This window comes from Trematomus bernacchii, unplaced genomic scaffold (assembly GCF_902827165.1).
Source record: "Trematomus bernacchii unplaced genomic scaffold, fTreBer1.1, whole genome shotgun sequence".
NCBI classification, from domain to species: domain Eukaryota; kingdom Metazoa; phylum Chordata; class Actinopteri; order Perciformes; family Nototheniidae; genus Trematomus; species Trematomus bernacchii.
Window position 1 is genome coordinate 14732274 of NW_022987582.1, and position 25574 is coordinate 14757847.

A 25574-nucleotide genomic window follows, 5' to 3' on the forward strand; every position below is an offset into this window, starting at 1 on the left:
GTGTCAAAATGGAAGAGAGCCTCCCTCCTGGCACCAGCTTGAAATGCACAATCTGTAACTACACGGCAGATTCTCTTATTACATTCCAGCATCACATCATGTCTCACCTGTCACAGGCGGCCTTCAGATGCAATCACTGCCATATCAGCTTCCAGAGCCACAGGGAACTCTTACAGCATCAGGACTTACATGGGCACGGTAGCAAACTTCACAGGGAAGGCGACGGCACCGAGCATTCCCCCAGGGGGCCCGAGGAAAGCCTCCAGCAGCAGAAGCAGCAGGCCCGCGCTGAGCTGGCCAACAGGAAGGATGCTCTGCTGGGAAGTCCCAAAGGGGCCCTCAACAAGGAGACCAGCACAGACGGAGAGGCTGACAAGGCGGAGAAGAAGCCCATGCTGTCCGTTCAGAAGGGAGAGGCTCACCCAGGCAGCAAAGCCAGTTTTTCTTACACTAGGATCAAGTCTGAGCCCTCCAGCCCCCGACTGGCCTCCTCCCCTGTGCAGCATAACATGCCTACATTTCCCATGGGCCCCTTCTTGTCTCAGTTTGCTTTCTCCCAAGACATTTCAGTAGTCCCACAGGCTTCTGAGATTCTTGCTAAAATGTCAGAGCTAGTTCACCGGAGGCTGCGCCACGGAGGGAACAACTACCCCCCTGTCATCTACAGTCCTCTTATGCCCAAGGGGGCCACCTGTTTCGAATGCAATATCACCTTCAGCAACCTAGACAACTATTTGGTCCACAAAAAGCACTACTGTAACAGCCGCTGGCAACACATGACGAAGTCCCCCGACTTCTCCGCCCTCTCAGACAAGGTTCCAGAGGCGGTGAGCCCCAACAGCGGGCACAGTTCTGTTAACATGTTGACCGGCTGCCACCCTACGGACACTGACAGCCACCTCATGCAGTCCGGCTGTCTGACCTCCAATGTGTTGGACATGATCAACGCTGGGGCTAAAGGGCCAGAAAAGGATCTAGCTGGACAGGTGAAGAATGTCTCTACCCCAACTGGGGCTGAAGAGAGGCTCAATGGCCAGCCCTTGGAGGTAAAAAGTCCCACTACTGGTCTGGTGGAAAGTGACAATGACCCAAACAAGACGGTCTGTGAGGCCTGCAATATCACCTTCAGCCGCCACGAGACCTTCATGGTCCACAAGCAGTACTACTGTGCCACCCGTCATGACCCACCCATGAAACGCATGTCCAGCAACAAGGTCCCCTCCATGCAGAGAACCATCAGGGCCCGTAAGCGTAGGAAGATGTACGAGATGTGTCTTCCTGACCAGGAGCACCAGAGGCCCATGGGTCAGCCAGGTTTTCTCGGGGTTCCTCCAATGAACCCTTGTACATCCCAGGAAGCAGCAGAGAGCCTAGCAGATCGCTTCCACCCGCGCTGTGACATCTTCCCTGGTATGGTACCCAAACACCTGGAGGCCTCTCTGACTGTCACTAAACCTATCATGGCTCCCAAATGCAATACAGAGGAGCAACAGGAGCTGGACACTCCCATCGATCTCAGCAAAAAGTGTTCGCCAGCCTCTGACAAGACATGTAGCTCCCCTAAAAGACTGTTGGACTATCACGAATGTGCAGTGTGCAAGATAAGTTTTAACAAAGTGGAGAACTACCTGGCGCACAAACAGAACTTTTGCCCTGCAACAGCCGCCGCCGCCGCTGCTGCTGCTGCTACCGCCGCCGCCGCCACTCAACACCAGAACGAGACTGGCAGCCTGGAGCCGACCATGTTCGCCGATGTGAAGAGTGAAGCCAACAACAACCCAGATGAAGTCTACGATAAGAGCCCGGGCAAATGTGAGAAGAATGGCAATGGGAAGGTGTTGCTGCAGAATGGAGGCATGTTCCCCCCTCACTTGGGGCCCGCGCCGGGAGCCAAAACTTTTGCTGAGCCCCAGCTCATCCCATCAAAAGACGAGAGCAAGAATATGTTTCTGTCCCACTGCCTCTATCCCGGAGCAATAAAGAAGATGAAAGGTCCCGAGCAATTGTCGCCGTATTTCGGGATAAAGTCAACTGATTATGTGACTGGCGGACCAGCGATGCAGGGAGAGGCCAGCGAACAGGAGCAGAGCGTTAATGGGGGAGGAGGCACGGGAGGAGGGGAGACAGGAACAACCAGAGAGCAGGCCCAGTCGCCTGCTGCTAACGGTTGCCCCCACCCTGGCAAGGAACCCCTACCCCTACTGCCCAAAAACCGAGGCATGGTCATCGTCAACGGGGGGCACAAGAACGAGGAGCGTTCAGGCACGGCTCCTCCACAGCAGGAGAATCAGCCAGACGGCCAGCCCCCCAACCCTTCACCCACGTGGGCCACCGAGAACAAGGGCGACTCCAACGAGAACATGTCGCCTTCCTCCAAGTCTCCAAGCGAGGAGGCGCCGCCCACAACCAACAAAGGTGTGAATGGCTCTGGAAGTGGCAAGTACTGCCGCCTCTGTGATATCCAGTTCAACAACCTGTCAAACTTTATTACCCACAAGAAGTTCTACTGTTCATCACATGCTGCAGAGCATGTCAAATAAGTTGAGAAGAATAAGACACGTTCTTCTTCTTCCCCCCCAGCCCTATTCCCTTCCAAACTTTGACCCGCTTTTTTCTCCTATGTTTTGGTACACTGTTGTGTCTGGAATAGTGCATCACGCAGTGCTATACGCTGCTTGTGGACAATCAAGAGAAGCTTCTTCTTTCATTGTTTTAAGACTTGATAATGCAAAAACCATTGGTTAAAAAAGAAAAAGAAAAGAAAAATGAATCAAGAATAATATTGGTGCCACTTTCACATTAATTTATTTTACAATCAGTATTAATAGAAGTAGTGATCTTAATTTAAATTCAAAAGGAAATTTATATCAGAGTTGTTTGTAATGTTATTGTATAGTCATTCTTGTGTAGCACACATATTGTTTACACTGTAGTGTAGACTCAATGAAACAAATAGACAATACAAAAATGAGATGCATTTTAGACACAAAAATAGCTACTGAGGCACTTGTGTATTCTTATTTGCTGTACCAGTTTCTGTATATGCTCAAAATGTCAATTGCAGATTGCTACTAATGACTTGTTTGCCTTAAAAAAAAGAAATCACCATTTGGGGGTGATAACCAGGCACAACCCTGCATCTCACATTTTGGCATATACACATGGCTTTGCATACATATGTGGCTGTTTGTCCCTGTCTCTTTTCTTCAACTCAGATGTGGATGTTTTCATGAGGATGGCAGCATTCTTGTATAGTACTCGTATTTCTGTTTGATGATACACTTTGGTCTCCCTTTTGGAAATTTGCTCTCAATGCAATACTTTGTAAATGAGGGAACATTACTGAAAAGCAGTATTATGAAATGGGGACTGTGCATATAATTATTTGTAAACCCCAAAGGGAAAAAAAAGAAGTTGTACAAGAATTTATTGCTGACGAACAAGATGGGCGGGAGGTCAGTGGGGATACTGATGTAAAAATGATCATTCCAATGTCCTGATTATGGGAGAAAATGTTTCTTAAAACGTTGTTGCTATGCATGTATATGGATGGAATTAAATTCCAGATCTGTTGGAAATTTTTATTTTGATGTGGTGTCATAATTAAACTTAAATCCTCAGGATAAACCGCTGTTGTCTGGTCTTTCTTTACTTGCAAATGTGAAAACTAGAGTATCTAAACGTTTATTTTTGTAGGCAAAGTATTTGCTGGACTACAGGTCAATGCGAATTGTGTACTGTCCATTGATTTTTGCCATAACTTAATGAATGTGTTGAAGTATGGGGCAACACATATGAGTAACTTCATTTATTTTACAAAATGTCAGTGAGAATTATTCATAATGTACATCCACAGGAACACACAAATACACTGTTATTTACTCAGGGCTGTTCAAACTTAAGGATTTAATCGAATTTCTGAGTCTATTAGTTGAGTACAAAGAAAAAATAAATCACAACATTTCCAAAGATTGTTTGTCTCAAAATTCTGGGGACATAGAAGAACATTTCATTTTAGGCATCCGTTTGCACAAACTACCTTAAAATATATGTCTGTGTCTGTGCAGACATCTTTAGATTTAAGAAAATGTATACAAAATAATAATCAGACAGTATGAAGATGTTACGTAATATGTTTTGCTTCTGGTAGATTTTTGTGATGACTGCTTGTTTTTTTCTGTTACTCTCAAAGTTTGTTAAGTAACTGCCAGCTGTGGCGAGAGACAAGCTCATCTTGAATAAGGTGCAGGTCAAATAAAAGTTTTTCTCCCTGCTCCTTTCCATCATGGTGTAAAAAGTATACAGGTGTTGTATGAATTATGTACCATGAGTGGAACAAATACATTATATTAATGTTTACCCAATGAAACAGTTCACAAAAATAAGTCCAGCACACCTAACATTAGATGCAAAAGTACATAAACGATGGATTTACAAAATAATCTCAAATTATCTTTGCAGGCCAGACTCATCTGCTCGAAAATTAAAAAAATTAATCAAGTCCAAAGATAGAGGTCCATATCTGGTAGTGATGTAACTCAATAAGTAACAAATGACACAGAGAGAGAGGAACTCAATTCATCTTCCCCTAAGGCTATAACAAGGCAGAATATTAAGGCCGAATGAAATAGATAAAAAAAGTATATCAGGGTGAGCATTGACGTGTGTGGCCTTTACATTGATAAGGGGTAATGTATTAATTTTTGTCTCAGGCCAATCGGGTAAAGAGGCTGAAATAACAACTTGAAGGATAAGATTTTCTGAATCTAAGACAGCAAATATTTCATCACGCTGAAAAACCCTCCAGTTATTCTCAATTCTAATGAAGCAGAGCTGCACAAAAAGATACGTGGACCTCTTGATGAACCTAACAAGTACACAGTCTCTACAGATTGCTGAAGGTAAAAAATATTTTATTGAATATTTAAAACATATTCAATGGTTATAGTCTAGTTGCCTGCATAGTGAACCCGGAAAGGTTGAGTACCTCACATTTTTATGATAGAAATGTATACTATGGGTACATACAAAAACTGCCGGATGCTAACTTTCATTGGTTGGGCAATGTTAACAATTAGCATAAGAAGCGTTAATTAAAATGAATGGCATTATAACCTATGTATAGAATAGTAAAAAAAAAAATGGCTTGGCAGGTTTTGACAATTGTGGAGTGGTTTTGAGGGTTATTGAGGTTTCTGAATCCATTTCTGACATTTGCACGATCAAAAATTGCAGTTTTAACCAGAAAGTGGCAATATTTGTACTCTTGGTGGGCTAAGTCTGACTACCATGAGTAGTGTTGCAACCATTGGAGATAGACAGCACAAGATGAACATTATTAAATCTACTGTGGACAATTATGTTTGGAATAAATAGGCAATCTGTCCAATTTAAAGGATCCAAAGTCCCCTAAATCTTCCAAATCGACCGAAAATGTATAACAATCCGCCCACAGAGTACAAATATTAGCCATTTTTTATCCTGAAAAAGTCAGAAATGGACTGGGCATCCTCATAACCCCCAAAACCACTCCAACATTTTCCAAGCCATTTTTAAACTATTGTCCACGCAACTTATACTTATTGTGCAAATTGCCCAACATATGCAAGTTAGCATCCGGCAGTTTCTATGTGCTGGGGACCACTACTATACATTTCTATCATAAAACGTTGGTGTACTCAACACAACCGGGTTCACAATAGGACTATGAGCTGGCAGCTAGACTACTACCCTGTGTGTGTCGGGGGGGATTGTTACATGTTGGCCACGGGTCACTCGCTCTGCTGTTTGGCTTGTCGTTGGTGGACTAGCTTCCTCAGGTGCTGGCTGATGGCAGATGGCTTCTTGTAGATCATTCGCCGGTCTGCTCCTTTTATGTGAATGTGATTGGCTGATGGGTAAGACTCCTCCAGAAACTTCTTTTGAAGCCCGGCTACCATCTGGTGCAGGAAAAAAAAGATTTATTATGGATTTTACCTGAGCGTTACTACAGTATTGTCCAGTAGAAGAGTTACTAATGCATCCTGGAGTTGTTGTTCTCTCACCTGGTTCAGATGTTCTGGTATTTCCTGGTCAAAAGAATCCCCAGTGATCACACTCACTGCTGTCCTGCTGGAGAGGGGCTTAAACTTGGTGATGTCCCTTTTGAAAACAACAAACAAAACATTTCAATTTCATATTTCATGGTTCGTTTTCACTTCCACATTAAATATGCAAATTGAAAAGCTGTTCGGAAAGTAATGACAAAGACTGTTAGTGTACCTGACTTGAGCTGCACTTTCATTTAAAAAGTAATGCTCATCCACAGCACTGCTCTGGTGGGCAGGGTTGCTCAGTAGGTATTTCTATAAGACAGAGAGAAAGAAAATAAACTAGTCAAAACTCTTTTTGATTATTTCTTTGAGAGAGAGAAAACTAAAAAGCTACGTAATACACATTGGAACTTTATACATGTGTCAAACACATTATACACAAATGAACCATTTCATGCTCTCATACTTTAACAAAAACAGACAAACTTTATACTACATAATTCGGTTATATCAAAAAGTCTGGGATATCAGGCAAATATTTCCAGAAGTGTTATATTTCTAAGCAGGTTACCTCACAAAATATGTATCCCTTTCTTTAACACTACAAGAAAGAATATGAAATTGGTAGAGGTCTGCGCTCTCCGAGTACCATTTTATTTTTTTACATATAACATTTATTTTGGAGTCACATTTTATCACTTTCTACCCAAGGATCCCTTAAAAGAAATCAAAAAACCAGACAAAGATGACATTTAAACAGTGTGTCTTTGTATTCTGAGAAAGCTGTATAGTTTAGTAGAGTTTGTGTCTACATATACAGTAACATAAGCAGTTTATAAAACACAGTACCTTTTTTAGTATAACAAAGTAAGAAGTTAGAACATTGTGCAGCAGTGTTGAGAAAAGATGTGGTATGAAGCCAAATCAATAGTAATACTTGAAAAGAAGTCTGCATAATTCTTCATAATTCCAAGACTAAGCATTAATTGACAGACGTTTGTTTGTTTCAAGTTGAGATGCAATAAACTCTTTGCAGGGAATCCGGTGAAATACTGCGCTATGCAAGTCGTGAGATATGTCTACACAATTATACATGAATACAAACAGCTTTACCTTATTCAGAACAGCCCTAACATATCATGTATATTAAAAAACAAAAGGTCTCATATTGTAACCCTTCTATAAGCACAGGTGGAGCCCTCTACCATCGAGTCCAATAGATGCAGGTTATGCATTGTAACACTAGTTCTGTAAGTACAGGCAGGAGTCTCTACTGGAGCCTTTGGTAGAGGGCTCTGCCGGGGTGAGCTAGAGCTGCACCTTCAGTATGACCATACACTGACTGAATCAATGCAAAAAGATGCCGTTACTTTTTAGTTGAAACGTAATTTGCATGTCCCAAGATGTTTTTTGAAAAGACATGAAAGCCTAAACACTGCAGTCTGTGTCTTGCTCCAGACAGAATACTGATACAACGTTGTAGACCTCAGGAGATCCCCTTTACCTGGGTGTGATGAGACCGGATATATCTTGGTGCTGTTAACACGGAAGCAAACAATTCCTCTCCAGATCAGTTAGGCAGTGGTTACAGAACACGCCCTTGAGAAATGGACTGCATGCTCTATTGAGTCCGGCTTGTGGGTGTCTTATAACCTTCACTAGCCTGTCTACTAAACCTTCCTCTGTCCTTGGAGGATTTGCGCACAATGGCGTCCTTATCTCCCTGGCAACAACTGTAATACTTGAAAAGCTGAAATGGGTCCCTCATCACTACTCCTACTGCCATCGAATGGTGGGTGGCGGGAAGCGGAGAACAAGGCGTCTTAACGTGCGCTCGCATTCTTCCTGAGCATCATACAGAGCTGCAGCTACAAGGAAACGCTGAACGGATGTTAGAGGTGTCACAAGTTCTCCAAACAATAAAAAAAAAGGATTTGAAGTAGGACAGTATGGTTGAATGCAATAAAAAGCTACTAAATGAGATTTCCTGCAATAATCTCTTATCTATGTGCATCATGTATGTTTACCCCTGCTGTAATAACATTCCACTCCCCACAGAGCATTATTCCATGTTACCAAAGATATTGATTGTTGTTCATCACCAGAATCTATTACTACTCCTTTCTGCCTGAGATATTTTCTATAGCAAGTCAAAAGCGACTGCAGGTCTTCCTGACAGGCAGACGTCAGCACGGTGTCTTCAAAACAGCTTTACCGCAGATCTGAGTGAATGCATGTAGTTTGTATTAAAATACTCTTCCTCACAGGCTGTGTGAAATGTCAAGAACGGAGTTTACATTACACCAGGCTTCAGGAGATACAGAGCCACTGCAGCGTCATGTCAGCTCGAGGGACGGGGATCCATTTTCATTTATTTGAAAATGACGTGTGGCGTCATATCGTGCCAGATTCACGGAGACAAATGCCTCTGCAATCATCATGCACCCGGATCTCTGCTGAGGAGGACACTGGATTGTTCTAACACTAGCACCATCCTGTGGTGGGATCGGAAAGATTGTAGGAGTCCATTTAGCCTTCAACTAGAAGGAGAAATAAAAATGTCTGCCTTCATATTCTTAGTAAAGTGTCCGAGCAGAGGGACGAAACCAAAGTATTGTCTTCAAAGTTTATAAACATCCTTTGAGTGTGCCCGTGTGGTGTGTGTGCCCGTGTGTGTGCCCGTGCGTGTGTGTGTGCGTGTGCGTGTGCATGTGCGTGTGTGTGTGTGTGTGTGTGTGTGCATTGGCCTGACCTGGCGCTGGATGACCTCCTCTGAGACGTTCTCTCCGGTAACCGCCGGTTCCATCACCCCCAGAATAATCAGCAGGCGGCTCAGCCCTGTAGCTGCTGAGAACTGCCGGACCTGGAGAGAGGGCACCAGCTTACCCCACCTGAACAAACGCACACATTCACAATACAAAACTTTAGCAGGAGAAAAACTCAAGTGTAACAGTTTGAACATAATGATTTTTAAGGCTTATTAATGGATTTTGGGCCACTTGAGGCAAGAAGGAAAACAATGTATAGCGCTTTAGAGGTGTTTTTAGCCAACGTGATTAAGCTTGTTTAAACATCTAGTAGACTTAGTTACTATAAAATGAGTAATTCAGAGCTATTTCACCGACAACTGCAATCTCTAAATTAGGAGGAAAGATGAATATAGCTTGCAAACCAAAAAATCTGTAACAACGTGTTAAAAGAAGCTATAATGGGATGGAGACTTCAGAGGTTCATCAGCACCAGAGAAGCCTTTTCAATTTCACAAATCATTTAATCAATTGTTAATACTAAATATATTTATAATTGCAGTTTTTTTAATGAAACCATGAATACCAGAGAAAAGGGCCTTCGTCATTAGGAAATATAACTTTATTTCTATGACTCGAATGAATTGCAGGATCTGCACCACAACCGTATTTCAGAGCCGTTTGAGGACAGTAGGAAAACTGATCCACTGATCCAACTGCCAACCAGAATCCATCCCAATACCAAGTTGTAAGGGTTCCACACAGGAGGTTACTTTTATCAACAATAAAGTATTTGTATTGAAATAAAGGGCATTTTGATCTTTCTACTTTTCCATTGATTTCAAATTTTTAATTGTGTCCTTTTCTTCATTTCTTTCTCAGACCAATACGGAGCAATACAAGATCATAAATGTAAGTGTTGGTGCTTAGAATGTAACACATTAGTTTGGATCCTCACGTCGTTATATTTGGTATTAATTCATTATTGTTAGAAAAAGTAGTTATTGTAATTCTCTTTCAGACTGTAGGTTTGCCAATACTCTTTGTACTTGAATCTCCAAATGTAATTCTCAGCAACATAACGTTTAAAATGTCCCTCCAACAACAAGTGTGATTTTGTGATGATCACAGCAACAGTGACTCAAGCAAACTTTCAAAGACAATTCCTCCAGCCTTTTCCAACCGAGAACCTCAAAGTTTCTCTCGAAAACATTTGCCTGGGGAATGAGAAATATTCTTCTTTTTTTTGGCAGATGAGAGAAGAAGAGCTGTGGGATTTTGTAACTCAGGAGGCCCAATCGGTCTCGGCTCACTGGTGCTCTGAATTGGCTGGTCTCAGCCTGTGGAGCCCAATCAATAGTGGCGTGCGCCGGCTGCCGCCATGGCCGCACCGCGCAGCCTGCCCCTGAACGCAGCCTGCCCCTGAACGCAGCCAACACACTGCAGATCAGCCCCCCTCCCGGGAACACTGTCCTCGTCTTCCTGCTGATCTGGCCCACACACAGATCTGTGCCCCTGTGGACTATCACTCTACAATATATCATATTATAAAGTATATTGTTATTGGGGAAATACTCAATGTACTCTTCCAATATCAGAGTACACATGATAACAAAGGTATCCCAACTGTAGCTGTGAACATGACAGGATGTATGATTACCTAGAAGAGCATCAGGACTGTTTGAGGCATATGATAGCTATGTGATTAACATGATGATTCAGCCTCTATGGAGATAGACATATGACAAGCATGCTCATTTCTGACGTGGAGCTAATCTGAACTAAACATTACAACCGGTATTCCTCCATCTTGTGACTGTGTAACTCCCTCTCTTGTATATCAGCATCTGAAGGACACTGTTCAGGAACTAGTTGTACCAAATGCTCTGTATGTGATGACTACTTTCATTCTTGCAGGGATAATAAATACATGTATCCTGTTTTGAAACTCAAGCCGGTGACGAGTGATATTTTTCTAACAATTGTTAGAACAATTGTAATACCTGAGAAATGATGATAAAATATCAATATGCTACAGCAATGCAATTATTTTGTTAATTATTTTACCAATTATTACGGGATCCAAACTAATGATCACAGTGAGGTTGACATTTGTTCTTTAAAAAAAAAAGGAATGACAGCTGTTGAACGGATTGTTGTCAAATCTGGTAAATTCGTTCATGTAGTTTCATTTCATTTGGAGATTGATTTTATTGTTGGCGTATATTTGATGGTGGCAGTGTATATACAGTACAGGCAGGAAATGTGGTGATGCGCCTCAACAATATAGGCTACCGGAGAGTCTCATAAAAAGGGGAAGAATACCTCGGGGTATACAAAGATTCCAGAATTCCAGACTTTTTGAAATGTTGACTTTATTTGCCTTGTTAGCTTAGTAAGCTTACAGTGCATGCCCTATAATTTCAAATTGGGTTTGGAACCTTTGTTGCGTGTCATATAAGTCTTCTTCCTCTCCCCAATTTCTACACTGTCTGATATTAAATAAAGGCAAACAAATTCCACGAAAAAAGTATTAGAATAATAAGATAATAGCATATTAAAAAAGCATGAAATAGTAAGCATTATATATTTCTAATAATAGCTTCCTGCAGTAACTGTCACATAAAGTAGTGCTCAATACCCAGTGTTTAAGGAGGAATCTGTTAGATATGGCAAGCATGTCTATGTGTTAGGGCTGTCAGTCGATTAAAATATTTAATCGCATGATTGTCCATAGTTAATCGCGATTAATCGCAAATTAATCGCACATTTTTTATCTGTTCTAAATGTACCTTAGAGGGATATCTTTCAAGTTTTTAATACTCTTATCAACAAACGAGTGGACAAATATGCTTTATATGTTTGTTTATTATCATTTGATCAATGACAAATATTCTCATGAATATTAAACACAACAACCTCTGAACATTACAAATATTCGCCTCAATTCAACCTGGAACCTCTCTCATACAATAATACTGTGTGTGTGTGTGTGTGTGTGTGTGTGTGTGTGTGTGTGTGTGTGTGTGTGTGTGTGTGTGTGTGTGTGTGTGTACACTGATGAATCGTTGGAGCTATGTGCAGCTCAAGGCATAATATACTCGAATGGGAGCTGCCTGGACGCTGCAATCATGTTGCGCGTACTATCCGTGCTGAGTGTGCTGACTTTTCGTACAATGTCCCACTGTCTGGCTACCTGCATAAAGTCAAGTGCTCGGCGCAGTTGTCGGCGAAATGTCATTGAAACAGCTCCTTATATCCGTTAGCGCAGCTAGCTAGCACCAGATGCTAACAACAACAACACGTAAGGTGTGCCCTCGCTCGCGCGAGTCGCGCCACACATACACACACACACCCTCCCGGTCCTCCCGATGGCCAGTCCGGGCCTGCCGGTGAGCGTGGAAGTGTGGTCTGCCACAAGCGGGCGGCAGGAGCGAGGCTGTCAGCATCAGCTTGTCGATGGTATTCACTCGATGCGCTCTGAAACTACGGCGGCCGAGGACAAAAAATACACATGCGTTAATCGCGTTAAAATAATTAGTGGCGTTAATTTTTTTTTGCGTTAACGCGTTATTAACGCGTTAACTTGACAGCCCTACTATGTGTATGATTGTGTATTTAGGGGGGTGGGTGAAAAAAAGCAATACTTGTTAAAAAAAAAAAGGAAAAGTCATTAAGAAAATTAATAATTGTATATTTAAAGTGTCAGCTATTGCAGTATTGGAGGTCTTGACAGGGCTTAAAGCTTCCTATTTTAAGGGGGAGGGATGTGGAATTGTGTGGAATGTTTCCAGGGTGAAGATATGTCCATGTGTGTATGTATGTAAATTGATATTAATGAACTGGGACTAAGATCTGTGAAATGAATCTAAAATCTCATGTCACAGCACAAGCCAGTAGGGCACTGTACTTGATTCAACAACAGGCAGACTTCAGCGCTTCTTCACCATCATTATTTTCCTCATATCAAACATCATAAACATGTATATTTCAGTTGGAAAAATAAACCATTGAACCTGTTATTGATGTAACATGTGACCTAAGGAACTGCAACTCTAAGTATCAGAGTCTGCTCCGACAAAGCATGTCAGCGGTGAATGGTCAGATAATCTGATACACAGCAATGGTTGTTCCACTGCTACAAACAGAAGTGAGAAGATAACACATTCAGTCCCTACATGTCAATAATAAATAGATGTAGAACGAGGGAAAGAAATAACTTGGCTGTTCTCATTTTCAGTCTTCAGCAGACAGAGAAAACTTTTCAAATCAGACCTCTGGAGAATGACATTTTGACATTTTCATCTTCCCTGCCACGCTTTCCCCCCCGAAGTCATTCTGGCACCACAATTTAGTCCTGACTCTACGACCCGGCTCTTAAGGGACTTCTCAGTCTCTGCACATTTTCCACCTGTCACCTCTTTCCCTACCCCTTGATTCCAAAATAAAAGGCAGAAGAAAGAAAAACCTCTTTCCCCTATCAGCCCCCTGGTTTCAAATCTGGTCAAATCATCCCTGGGTCTGGCATTGAACATTATTTCAAGGATTCTCCAGCCACCTGTCCTATTCCCTCCTCTTTTTTCCATTTTTAATTCTGCCCCGGAGTGAGGATTATGCGAAGCAAGGCATGCGTGTCAAAGGGAAATTTAGTGGGTAAAGACAGCCAAGATTGGCGGGATGAATTAACATATAACGGGGAGGAGACGAAGTGGGGAACCATGTAGAGCAAACGCCTCAACCGATGTTGGTCATTTCAGAGGGCTCTTTTTTTTTTTCCCTCCCCACAGGAGCGAGGAGGCAATATCTAAATTAATAAAGTGATGAAATGAGTTTGTGCCGTGGACTTTCTGCTGTTTGACTTTCCCATCTGGATTAGTGCAGGCTGAATGGACGCTCTGTTACTTTTGTTACAACTGCGCAATTCACTGTCGGAATTTGGCCCTGTAGTGATAAGGCTCCCTCCTCCTCCTCCTCCTCTTCCTCATTACCATCTAATTTCATATGCAGGGCCTCTGTTACCTGAGAGCCTGCTCACACACAAAACACCAACTATTACATGAGCTTCTGCCAACTATTACAATGAACAGAGAACATTTAAACACGGACTATTACATGAGGCTCAACTAACTATTCACGCTGAAGGAACTTTTTTTTTGAAAAACAGCAAAGACTTAGACACTATTAGAGGGCATGTGGACGTGCCCTCATCCGAGGTGCATGATGAGGTCTCTAACGGTCTTACAGGAAGGACAATTTGGACATATTTGGAAGAATTCTATCATCGCCCTCAAGTCCTTATTGTAGTTCAATTACCCACAACAGTACCCGTAGGCACAGTCAGTGTATGGAGAGCATGCTTGGAGTACTTTGAGTGATTATATTATACATGGTAATTATTGTGTCAGTTTGGTGCTAGTGTATAGTTTCCTAGTAATCTGCATTATAGATTTACATAAAGGACTACACAGGAAATAGTTCTCAGCCTTGAATGTGTTATGTCTTCAGTGAAACAGGAACTATCAATTCTTAAGAAGTAACTATGCTAGTAACAACAAAGCCTTGAAACAGAGCCATTCATCAGCATGGAAGTAGTTGCCTGTTTAATATATATGCTATTAAAGTAATAATGATTTTGTATGTTGAATCACTTTCCATTGTCAAATGAGACTATGGTCTACTGATAATTGCAATGTTTGAATGTGGAAGTATTATCGACTGCCTGTTGCAACAGCTCCTGTTTTAATGTTGTATTAAGTTTGATTATCCACATCCAACGGTTCCTACTCTTGAAATGACAATCTCCTAACTAGCGAAGCAATGATTGTTTCCCTGTGGTTCAGTCACAAAGGTTTACATGTTTACAGCAAGCACTTCAGTGGAGCTGATTTGTTTTAGAAACAACAGGGCCAGGCTATATTTCTTCAGGCATAAATGACATTAATGCTCAATGAGAGATGGCTTTGAAGGAGCTAGCAGAACAGATGCTAGTCTGGATATGAGGTTATGACTCTATTGGGCCTTTTCCAACATAGACATTTAGAGACCTGCCGTTTGCAGTGTCATTATTGGCAGACAACTATGACAAGAGTTTGACTTATATAGATTCTTCACTTTTTGTTCTACTTAACATGTGATTACTTTTGAACATCAGTATTGCAACAGAGGAGCATTTCCATCTGGACTTCATGATATCGACAACCAATTAACATGAGCCATAAACCTACAGTATAACTCATACCACAGTTACTGCATGAAGGATCATGCTCCTGTGTTGTGCAGTACCATGCACAACACCATAGGTACCATACTGTTCACATACTGTACAGTACAAGCACGTACTCCATATGCATTACCAATCATGTTTAAGAGAGCTATGATTGTGTGTAGGAGAACTTTCCAAGGCGAAATGCAATCTGGAAACCTGGCTACGTTTAAAACAAGATGTTCATAGACGCTAATTGGACAGTAAACAATTAGCAGCAGACTGAAAAAGGAAGTGAACAATGCATCACTCTTCAAACCATGTGTCACTTGCACTTGTTTGTATATTATAACTACTTTACAGACCGTTTTTATTTTTAAGTTTGCTTTTTTTACTCTCTTTTTCTACTCCCTCCAGTTTCCTCAAAGGGATTATTAAACTTGTATCAGTGGGAGGCTGTGGCTCAGTGGCTAGTGTGCTGGACTTCGAATCAGGGGGTAGCAAGTTCGAGTCCCACTGCAGTCAGCATGTCGTTGTGTCCCTGCGCAAGACACTTCACCCCAAACTGCTCCTGTGGGGATTGTCCACAGTACTGAATGTATGCAAGTCACTTTGGATAAAAGCGTCTAACAAATGACATGTAATGATGTAATGTATCATATGTTATGCCTTCAAGGGGCAGAACATAATCTCTTTCAGTGTAGGGGAAGCAAAAGCATACACTGCGCTCTCTTGATACAGTTAATGCATAGATGCTTAAGGACAGTTGATACAGCTTTTTAAACAACCTTAAATATTGTGCATTCCATTTTCATATATGACATAATCCGTCTTAAAGAGGCCCTATTGTGTTTTTTTGGTGTTCCCTTTCCTGTAGTGTGTTATATTATTGTGCATGTAAATGGTCTGCAAAAGGCTAAAATCCCAGTGTAATATATAAAGTAATAATGTAAGGTAATATAACATGTTATGTTCCCTCCAGAGGGAGTTTCTTTCCCACACACTCCTCGCCTGCGTGAAACGCCACCAATGGACTCCTTTGTTTACTTTTGACATAACTATGTAACACTTGGCTAGCACTCCAACACATTGTACATGATAAGCTGAGGGGCGGGACATATCTAAGCAGTGAGTTTACCAATAACAACAGAGCCGGCCAGCTAACCAATCAGAGCAGACTGGGCTCTGGTTTCAGACAGAGGGTGAAAAGAGGTGCTGCAGCACAGGCAGTATGAGACAAATAAAGAGCTTTTTGAACATTAAAGCATGGAGACATGTCCCAGTAGAGGCAAAAGATATAAATATGAACCTGAAAATGAGCTTAACATGTCCTCATTCTAATTATTGCACATTATATTTCCGTGGCTATATAGCTAACCTGATAATCAGTCTTAATTGCCACTTTGTTCCCATTAAATCATTCACCATTGGGATTGCAGAACATCTCATCTAATGATTCTAATCTATCTAAGATGTGGAAATTCATGAGCTATTTGACTTAACTGAATTATACTGTATGTATAATTGCAACTTTGGGTGATAGAAAACTGCCCAAACCCCAGCAACTGAAATATAAACCCCCAGCTCTCAGTTGTAAAACCTAGCATGAGCACAAGGTGTCACTCTCGCACTACAGCTGGCGTGGGGCTCTTCCCAGAATCCCCTGCTCTCAGCCTCCCTGCTGCATCAATGGGATAGATTACACTGGGGGAAACACACAGGGAGCGCAGCAGCCTTGATTCATTAGTGGAGCATAACAGAAATAGTTACGCTTACAGTGGTTCTAATTACAATTAATTGGCATTCCTGCCTCATCTGGGAGTCTCTGGAAGAGGGTGGGGGGGGGACAGCTGAGTCAGGAGAGGACTGAGGGGGAGGCCCACGCACTGGAAGCCATTACAGAAGCACACTGTGAAGCATAATTATTCACACACTGCTGGAGCCTTCTGTGGGGAACCTATACAGTGTTTACTGTGTATATATCGTATATAGTTTGGTACAGAAACGTTATTTTAAATACAAGTAAATACATATCTTGTGCTCCACACAACCTCTTTTTAAGCTCTCTACTTTAAATATAGTATTTGTCATTTTATTATATTTGACTGTACTCAGTTTCTCACATAATTATATTTTGTGTACATATTGTCTTTATTTTAAATGTTTTTGAATTGTTTTCAAATTGTTTTTTTAAATAGCTTTTATAAAAGTACTATTTTGCTAAAAAAAAATCTTTCTGTGTCTTTGTATGCACCATTTATGCCAAAGCTAATTCCTCGTATGTGTACACCTCCTTGGTAATAAAGCATTGATTCTGATTCTGTACGTTGCTTTGGATTAATAAAAAAAAACGTCAGCTAAATGTAATGTCACTTTTTTCCTTCATTTCTATTTATCCATCTCTACTTCTTTCCCTCCATCCATCCTCCCTCCCTCCACCCTCCATCCTCCCTCCATCCTCCCTCCATCCTCCCTCCCTCCACCCATCGTCCCGTGGCCCGGTGATTGCTGCCAATCTCAGCCGAGGATTCCTGGAAGGGCTTAGAGCGGGGCTGTGCTCCAGTGGTTTATTGAACGCAGCTCATGGAGAAAGCGAATGGGCTCCGGGGGGGGGGGGGGGGGGGGGGGACTGGATATGTCATCACTGGCTGCTGTTTACCAATGAAGGGAGAAAAGAGGGAGAGAAAGAGAAAACGGGAGATAAGGCGAGAGAGAGAGCAAATGCTAAGAAATGATATAATGCCACAACGGTGTTAAATTAACTACTGTAGCATCAGAGTTATGAAATGTCTTAGCTATGTGACAAGAGGAGGAGAGGGGGTGGATGGGAGGGAGGAGAAGATTTGAGGAGAGGAGAGGAGAGGAGAGGAGAGGAGAGGATGAAAGGAGAAAGTTAGAGGAGGTACGAGAAGAGGACACTTGATGAAGGGAGGACAAAGGAAGACTGAGGAGGGAAGAAAAATAAGAGGATGGGCAAAGGAAGAGAGGAGAGGAAAGGAGAGGGGAGAGGAAAGGAGAGAGGAGACGAGAGGAGGAAAGGAGTCAAGGAGAGAGGAGGAGATGAGAATTGATGACGGGAGGATAAAGGAAGACAGAGGAGGGAAGAAAAATAAGCGGATGTGGAAATGAAGAGAGGAGAGGAAAGGAGAGAGGAGGAGAGGAGGAGAGGAGAAGAGGATAATTGATTAAGAGAAGGGGAAGGAGGAGAAAGGAAGAAAGAGGAGAGGAGGGACAAGGTGGGGAATTTAGGAAGAAAGGAAAAGGGAGGTGAAATGAAGTCAGCTGAGGGGAGAAAAGGAGAGGAAAGGAAATGAAAAGAGGAGGCAAGGAGAGGAGAGCAGAGTTTTGTTAGGTATAGGAGGAGAAAGTTGGAGAGGAGGGAGGAGGAGAAAATGAATAAGGAAGATAGAAGAGTGTAGGACAGGAGTTAAGAACAGTGGAGAGGAAAGGAAGAGAAAGAGAAGAGAGGAGAGTCTTTTGGGTCTGTAAATGTATCTGTGTGCAGTGAGAGACAGAAACTCTCTCCTTGTCCCTGATACTAAACCCTGTCTGTGTATAAATCAGAGCAGATGCAGCAGTGACAGTCAGACGCTAGCTGTCACAGAGCAGGCTCCAGAACAAGTCTATTTACAGCCAGCTGGGGGGGTCTGGAGTGTGTTTCAAAACAATACGTACAGTAGATATATTGCTTATCTGATCTCGACCGTGTGGCCTTGCTGAGTGACATGAAAACTCTTCAATTATCGCAGAGTAGCCTACAGACAAAAATGGCAGTCTAAAAAGGCCCTGTAAAGTACAGAAGGATACGGATACAAAAAAAGGTTCAAAAGGAATAACAAATTAGAAGGTAAAAAAACAATTTAAATAAGTATTCTGAGCCTCGACTCTCGTCTGCACTGACGGCAAAAATACCAACATAATTCAATTGAAATAAAGAAGTAAACACATGAATAGTTGTGGCTTGATATTGAGTAAGACAAAAGTTGATAAACCACACAGCTTGCCTCTCGCCCTGACAAAAAGACGTGTTACAGGCATGAAAGATACTTCTAATTGAAATACATTGTTTTTAAAATTGTTCTGTGACACGAAAAATAAGGGGAAATTTGTGTCCGGGTAAACGAATCAAAAGATGACATTTTGTGACTATTGTGAGACTGGGTTGGCTGAACGTATTGATTGGTTTGTGTATGAGCATCAAATTCAAATTATTCAAGTATAACTAAAGTCAGATCACACTTAGAAGAAGTAAGATGTAGAGTGGAGGGATGAGGAGACTTTCAAGTGGGGCTCCTGTGAGGACTGCGTTGCACTAAACACAGTAACAGGACATTAAAACAGAGTTTGCCAATCAATCAGCATTCATTCAATTGGAAAGGACCTTCCCATTAGACGAGAGAGAGAGCTCCCCACTGTTTCTGATCTCTGAGCAAATACATTCCCAGTGGGGTAAATTAGTTTTATACTCCATACTAACACACGGCTGCAGAAAGACAGGAGACACACACACAGGCTTGAGTGTGTAGACACAGCTGTGTTCCTCCTTTTGTACTAAAGATGAAATCATTTCCATTCTTTTACTTGTGTTTACCTTTTGATTGCATCTAATTCCAGCTGGAATTGCTCACCAGTGATGGTCATCGGGAGTCCACAGAGCCTTGTTTTATTGTGAAAAGAAAATCCAGAAATGTGTAAACATGGACACATTCATTGGGCCCATCAGGTAATGGGTCCTCTGTTTAATGTCAGAAAGAGGAACAAATTGACCCCAAATGGACTGAAGCAAGTAAGAATATAACCATAAAGAGACACAGAATATCTACAATAAGATGCAAAACGACCCAAAAGAGAAACAAAGAAACTCAAAACGGTTACAAAAAGACCATAAAGAGACACCGAGTGTCTACAAAGGGACACAAAATGTACACAAAAGCACCATGAAGAGACTCAAAGTGATTACAGATGCAATAAGATGTTTGTTTTTTTAACTGTGGCTCTGCAAGCTGCAAGGCTGAAAAGGTTTTCAAACTGTAATAAAGCAGATATCTAAAAGTACAAACAGGTGCCAAGTTATAAAATGTACCTCCAGATTGATTAGAAGCAACATAAGCCTGGTGAGCTGACCACAGAGAACCCTTAGAAACAGAGCTTCCTCTCTCATCACCAAATGGGACATAAGCTCCTGCTAAGGTCAACTTTAATACCCCAGTAGACAATAACAATTTCAACAACAACAAGGTTTCAAAGCGGACATATTATGCTCATTTTCAGATTCATATTATTAATATTTGTGCCTACTTGTTCACATGCCTTAATGTTGAAAAAGCTCTTTATTTTTCTCATACTGCCTGTGCTGCAGCACCTCTTTTCGCCCTCTGTCTGAAACCAGAGCCCAGTCTGCTCTGATTGGTTAGCTGGCCAGCTCTGTTGTGATTGGTCAACTGCTTAGAGATGTCTCGCGCCTTAGCATATTGCGTACGATGTGTTGGAGCGCTAGCCAATAGGAGCGTGAGTGTTACTAAAGTAAACATAAGACTAGAATGGGAGAGTGTGGGAGAGAAACTCCCTCTGGAGGGAACTTTGGGATTTCAGCCTTTGCAGGCCATTTACATGCACACAAACCTATATAACTACAGGAAAGGGAAAACCACAAAAAGCGTAATAGGACAATATACCCTTTAAAAAGCAAGGATTCTTTACATAAGGAGTTGTGCAATGCAACACTTACAAGACTAGCAGCACCGAGTAACTCCAACCAATGGCTATCACCCAGAATGCAATTTGTCCAGAAGAGGGGCTTTTCCTAATCTCAGATGCTGGACCCACAGCTTGATTTGTTATCAGGGTCATTATCTGTGCCCAGAAGGGAATAAGACACATGCTGCGACGTCTGCAGAGGGAAATCCCAAATAAGAGCGCTGACCTCTCAGTGCACACGCCTACACACGCGCCGAGCACAATCACGCAGAAATACTACTCTCAGGAGATGGTGGTGATTTGTTTTGTAAGATGTAACAGAACTAATTATGAGCGGGGCTTTGATGTGTAAATCCTCGGGCACCAGTGCAAAGCTGATACGGTCTCCCTGTAATTCCTGCTCAGGTGCAGCCCTGCTCCCTTCTGACATACTTTATCTCAAATGCCAAATACTGTAAGACCTCCAACAGCTAATAACCTGTATCTCAGAGATAGAAATACGCACCTAAATGCAACCATGCTGAACAAAAAAAGAGGAAAATAAGGGAGGAAAGCAAGTTGAAAAATGCTAGGATGTGTAATTTGGTGCTGAATCTCTATTCTTAACACTGTATGTGCGATTAAGGTTTCTATTTACTCCACCATGGAAATGAGACACAGACGATAAAATTATGTTTTAGTAAAGTAAATGTAAGTCTATGGCTCATTTAATTTCTCCATTGCCTCTCCACAGAATAATTGGATTGTGGCTGCACTGTCATGTACGCAGTGAAATGAATGCCTATTAATCGGAGGATAATTGGACACATACCCCCTGATAAATGCCGCTGCTCCACTTTGAGTCACGTACAAATTAGGCCATTTTAAAAAGGGATCCATTTCTTATCTGGCTCGACTCATGCTTATATAAGATGGGAGCTAATATTGGTGGAAGGAAATGCGGATGCACCAAATCAAGTTGTTATGCCCAAAATGAGATTACGTGAATTAAGTTGATATTTCCGTCCTGCTGTTGAATGTTGCACTAATGAACTCCCAGTTAGTGTTTCTAGTTAACAATACATGAACGGAAGTATGTTTTTTTTAGGCTCTTTGTTTACATTGATAGAAAATCAACTATCAAATGCATACAAATATGAATCCAAAGCATGTGGCTCCATAAAGGGGCCCTATCATGCTCATTTGCAGGTTCATATTTGTACTATGTGCCTCTACATGTCTCCATGCTTTAATGTTCAAAAAGCTCTTCATTTTTCTCATACTGCCTGTGCTGTAGCACCTCTTTTCACCCTCTGTCTGAAACCAGAGCCCAGACTGCTCTGATTGGTTAGCTGGCCGGCACATCTCTAACCGGTCAACCGCTTAGAGATGTGACATAAATGTCCCGCCCCTTAACATATAATGTGTTGGAGCGATAGCCAATAGAGGCGGGAGTGTAACATAGTGATGTCAGGAAGTAAATGGAATGGAAAGAAATGACTGAGAAAAATACATCAGGTTCATATCTTTGTGACAATTAATGTATAGCTATATATCTTATAAATATTGTTTTCTCTTTTAGATTTTTTGATTATTATTTAGTTATTAAATGTATTACATTTTTAACTGTATATCGTTCTGTTTTGTGCCGGTAATCAAGCATTTTTTTTTAAATGCAAATAAAAAAAGGAATGTATTTTTTAACACAATTATTTTGTTGTGGTACGACATAGAGAGTAGTAGATTGGTAGATCTTTTTTTTTTTTTTCAAATAATAATCTCTGACTTGAAGAGGGACTAAATAAATCCTCTTTGGTAATTGTGTGACACATCTATAAAATATTGAAACGTTTTAGTTTTCCTGATTAATGGCATTACAACGGAGTTATACTGCACAGAAAACATGTTTGAGTTTGCCCTACTTCTATCCATTATTGTGCTGTTTACATACAGGTGCAGGACTTCCAGCAATGAGGCCAAAGTCACATGTGAGGAGCAACAAACTGCCTGTAATGTAATTCAATGGACAAAATTATATATTTGTAATTTGTTATATTTAATTGGGAGGAATAATTATTATTTATTGCGTGACTGGGTTTTCCTTTATTTCTTTCAGTGCAAAATTGTTTTTGTAATTCTTGACAGAAAAACAATTCATTTCAAGTGATACTGAGCATAAAAGCTTTTGATGTGCAAATAAAAAATAAAAACACTTGAGATCACTCCAGAGATTTGCTTATTATGTAGCCGTCGCGGCTAGGCTGTCATCAACATCTAAAAGCACGGTTTACTAAATTATATATCTGATTAATTACAGCCTCTACAGCAGTGAAACACCTTTTAAGGATTACACAACATGACATGCTTTCCTTGTAAACAATCCGAGACACTGTTAGTGTTGCATAATTGACACATTCCTCCTCCTTATCATTAATAACAACCCGACCCCCTCATGATATTTCATGCTTAATGAGATATATGGTGAGACAATGACTAACACTTGACATGTATATCTCGCCTGGAGGATTAAAGCAGTGTTATTACACTTCCTGTCATTCAGGGCAGACCACCATCACCACCCCCGCTCATCTGTTTCGTGCTAAAAGACTGCGATCAGCTAATGAGGATCTTTGGCCTCCAATTAATCATGCTAATGAGCCCCACCCTGCAAAGATAATCAACTCTTCTCCCGACCAATAAGGGAAGAGTCTGGAGCTTCACTTGTGAAATGTTCCCTGCCTCATCCTAATCCTCTTTCTTGATACTTTTCCCTTTTTTCTTCTTCTCGCTTTTTATCTGCTCCTCTCTGCCCTTCAGAGCTCCTTATCGTCCTGGCTGCTCTCTTTTCACACTCCTCTTTTCTCAATGTTCTTTTCCATATCCCTCCCTAGTTTATGCTTCTATAACATCTCTCCATCTTCTCTTTTTATATCCTCTGCTCTTTCACCCTTCTTTTTTTTTTCAATAGTTCTCCCCTCCTTACGCCCCAGCTATAAACTTACCAGTACTCTTTCCATTGGTTGTCCTCAAAAACATCCTCTGGGATGGGATCAATCAGCACCAGGTCTGACACTTGCCTGGGGGACAAAGAGAGGACACACACACACACACACTCAGATGAAGTAAACCGTGCTCCGCGCTGTAGTGGAAACGCACCATAAGACTCATTGACCCTGTCCACTTTACCCTCCCAGCCCAGGCTGTAATGAGTGTGAGGTGCTGTTTACACGGGAACGAAACGGGTTGTATCCGCTACTTTTCTCTTTCGTATAGCCCGTTCGTTCACACGAGGCCGTAACGGAACCGCGGAAACGGACCCCTAAAATGATAACGGGTCCCAAGGTGGATAGATCTGCGGACGGAACGCTCTGGGGGGGCAAACGGCTCCGTGTGTACGTCCTATACGATCATTTCCTGATAAGGATGAAGCCATAGCCCCGCCTCTCCCCACCTCTGCTGCTCACTGCTGTAGCATCGTCAGTAGCTACTGCTACTGACGATGCTACAGATGTTAGTGCAACATCTACAGCTCCTCTACCACAACCATCAGCAACAAGTGGACATGGAGAACTACATGTACATGTTGCAAAATCCACCGCGGAGAATAAACAGAAGGGCAACCAGGCAACCATGCTCGGGGGTCTTCTTCGCTGCTTTTGGTGTATTTTGTGGTGGAAGTACAGCGCCACTTACAGGCCCGGCATATGTACTACAGCGTCTCCAGCGGGTCGAGCGGTCTCGTGTGAAGGGACACGTTTATTGAGCCGTATCCGTGTGAACGGAAGATTTTTTTGATATCGAATTCGGTTTGTTTGCGTTCCCGTGTAAATGGGGCCTGATATGAATGGTGTCATCACCTCTGTCTTCCTGTAGATCCCTCCGTCCTCACACACTAATGACCACACACACACACACACACACCAGATCATGGGGCTATATTTCCATTCGGAGAAGTGTCATCCACTCACTTAATTTTCTCCCTTAACGGCGGCAACATCGTGCCTGATTAAATACTAAATCTTTCATCCCTGGTACGGGATGGTGGTCCCGTTAATCACTGTGTTGACTCTGAGATGGATGAGTTATGGGGGATGATGGGAATGGAAACTGGAATATATTTTGTTAAGTGTGACTTTGGGAGGAACTGCATGCCATACTTGCTAAATATACTCCTTTTATAGTATATGATCTACTGTAAAGTGGTTTTAAGATGACCTGTGTGACATTTTATCAAAGATTTGTCAAAACTGAAGATAAGAATAAGTCTGGTAATATTTGTTATTTTGATATTATCCACAAATCAAATTCAAAGACTTAACAAGCTCCAACCTACGTTTCTGAAAAGTGAAGCTTATGTCGAATCGTCTTAATCCTCCATTATTTCTAATAGCCAGCATGGGGCCAGGGGTTGCACAAATAAGTGTAATTGCATAGAAGTCTATGAGAAAATGACACTATTTCTCACTTTACTTACTACAGTTGATAAACTACTGCCCAGCAAAAACTATTTATTTTTCAAAGAACAACATATTTAGTAGGAGAATTTTAAAGTGTATTTTGCAGAGCATATTTGACAAAACAAATGAAACATTGCCATTTCGACTGACTTTGCATTAACAACAATGTTTACTAATGTGCACCGTCCCAATGGAATAAACCAATACATATTCATTATTGCAAAATGGCTACTATCTTTTGTGTTGTTGCTTGGTATGCTACTTACCAAATAAAAAATTGAAATGCATTACAGCTGCCTGAAGAATACATTATTTGAAATAGGCAGTTTCATTTTTAGCAGCTATTTAATCATTTTAAACTGGATTACCCAAACCTTTTTTAATATCAAAATGGTATTTCAGCTATTTAGAACTGCCCTTTTATAAAGATGGGGAACTCATACTATGATACTTATAATAA

General features: G+C 41.6%; 2 protein-coding genes across 2 annotated transcripts in view; one reads left to right on the plus strand and one right to left on the minus strand.

The window, feature by feature from the left end:
• zfpm2a (zinc finger protein, FOG family member 2a) overlaps positions 1-3947 on the plus strand; it is a 122502-nt gene extending 118555 nt beyond the window's left edge. The window contains exon 8 of the mRNA XM_034127909.1: positions 1-3947. Within this exon, the coding sequence (XP_033983800.1) occupies positions 1-2540 (2540 nt within the window). The 3' untranslated portion in view covers positions 2541-3947.
• si:dkey-122a22.2 overlaps positions 3795-25574 on the minus strand; it is a 27563-nt gene continuing 5783 nt past the window's right edge. The window contains exons 7-11 of the mRNA XM_034127910.1: positions 23660-23734; positions 8785-8923; positions 6262-6344; positions 6045-6141; positions 3795-5939 (exon numbers count right to left, since the gene is read on the minus strand). Of these exons, the coding sequence (XP_033983801.1) occupies positions 5772-5939; positions 6045-6141; positions 6262-6344; positions 8785-8923; positions 23660-23734 (562 nt within the window). The 3' untranslated portion in view covers positions 3795-5771. The remainder of the gene's footprint in view (positions 5940-6044; positions 6142-6261; positions 6345-8784; positions 8924-23659; positions 23735-25574) is intronic.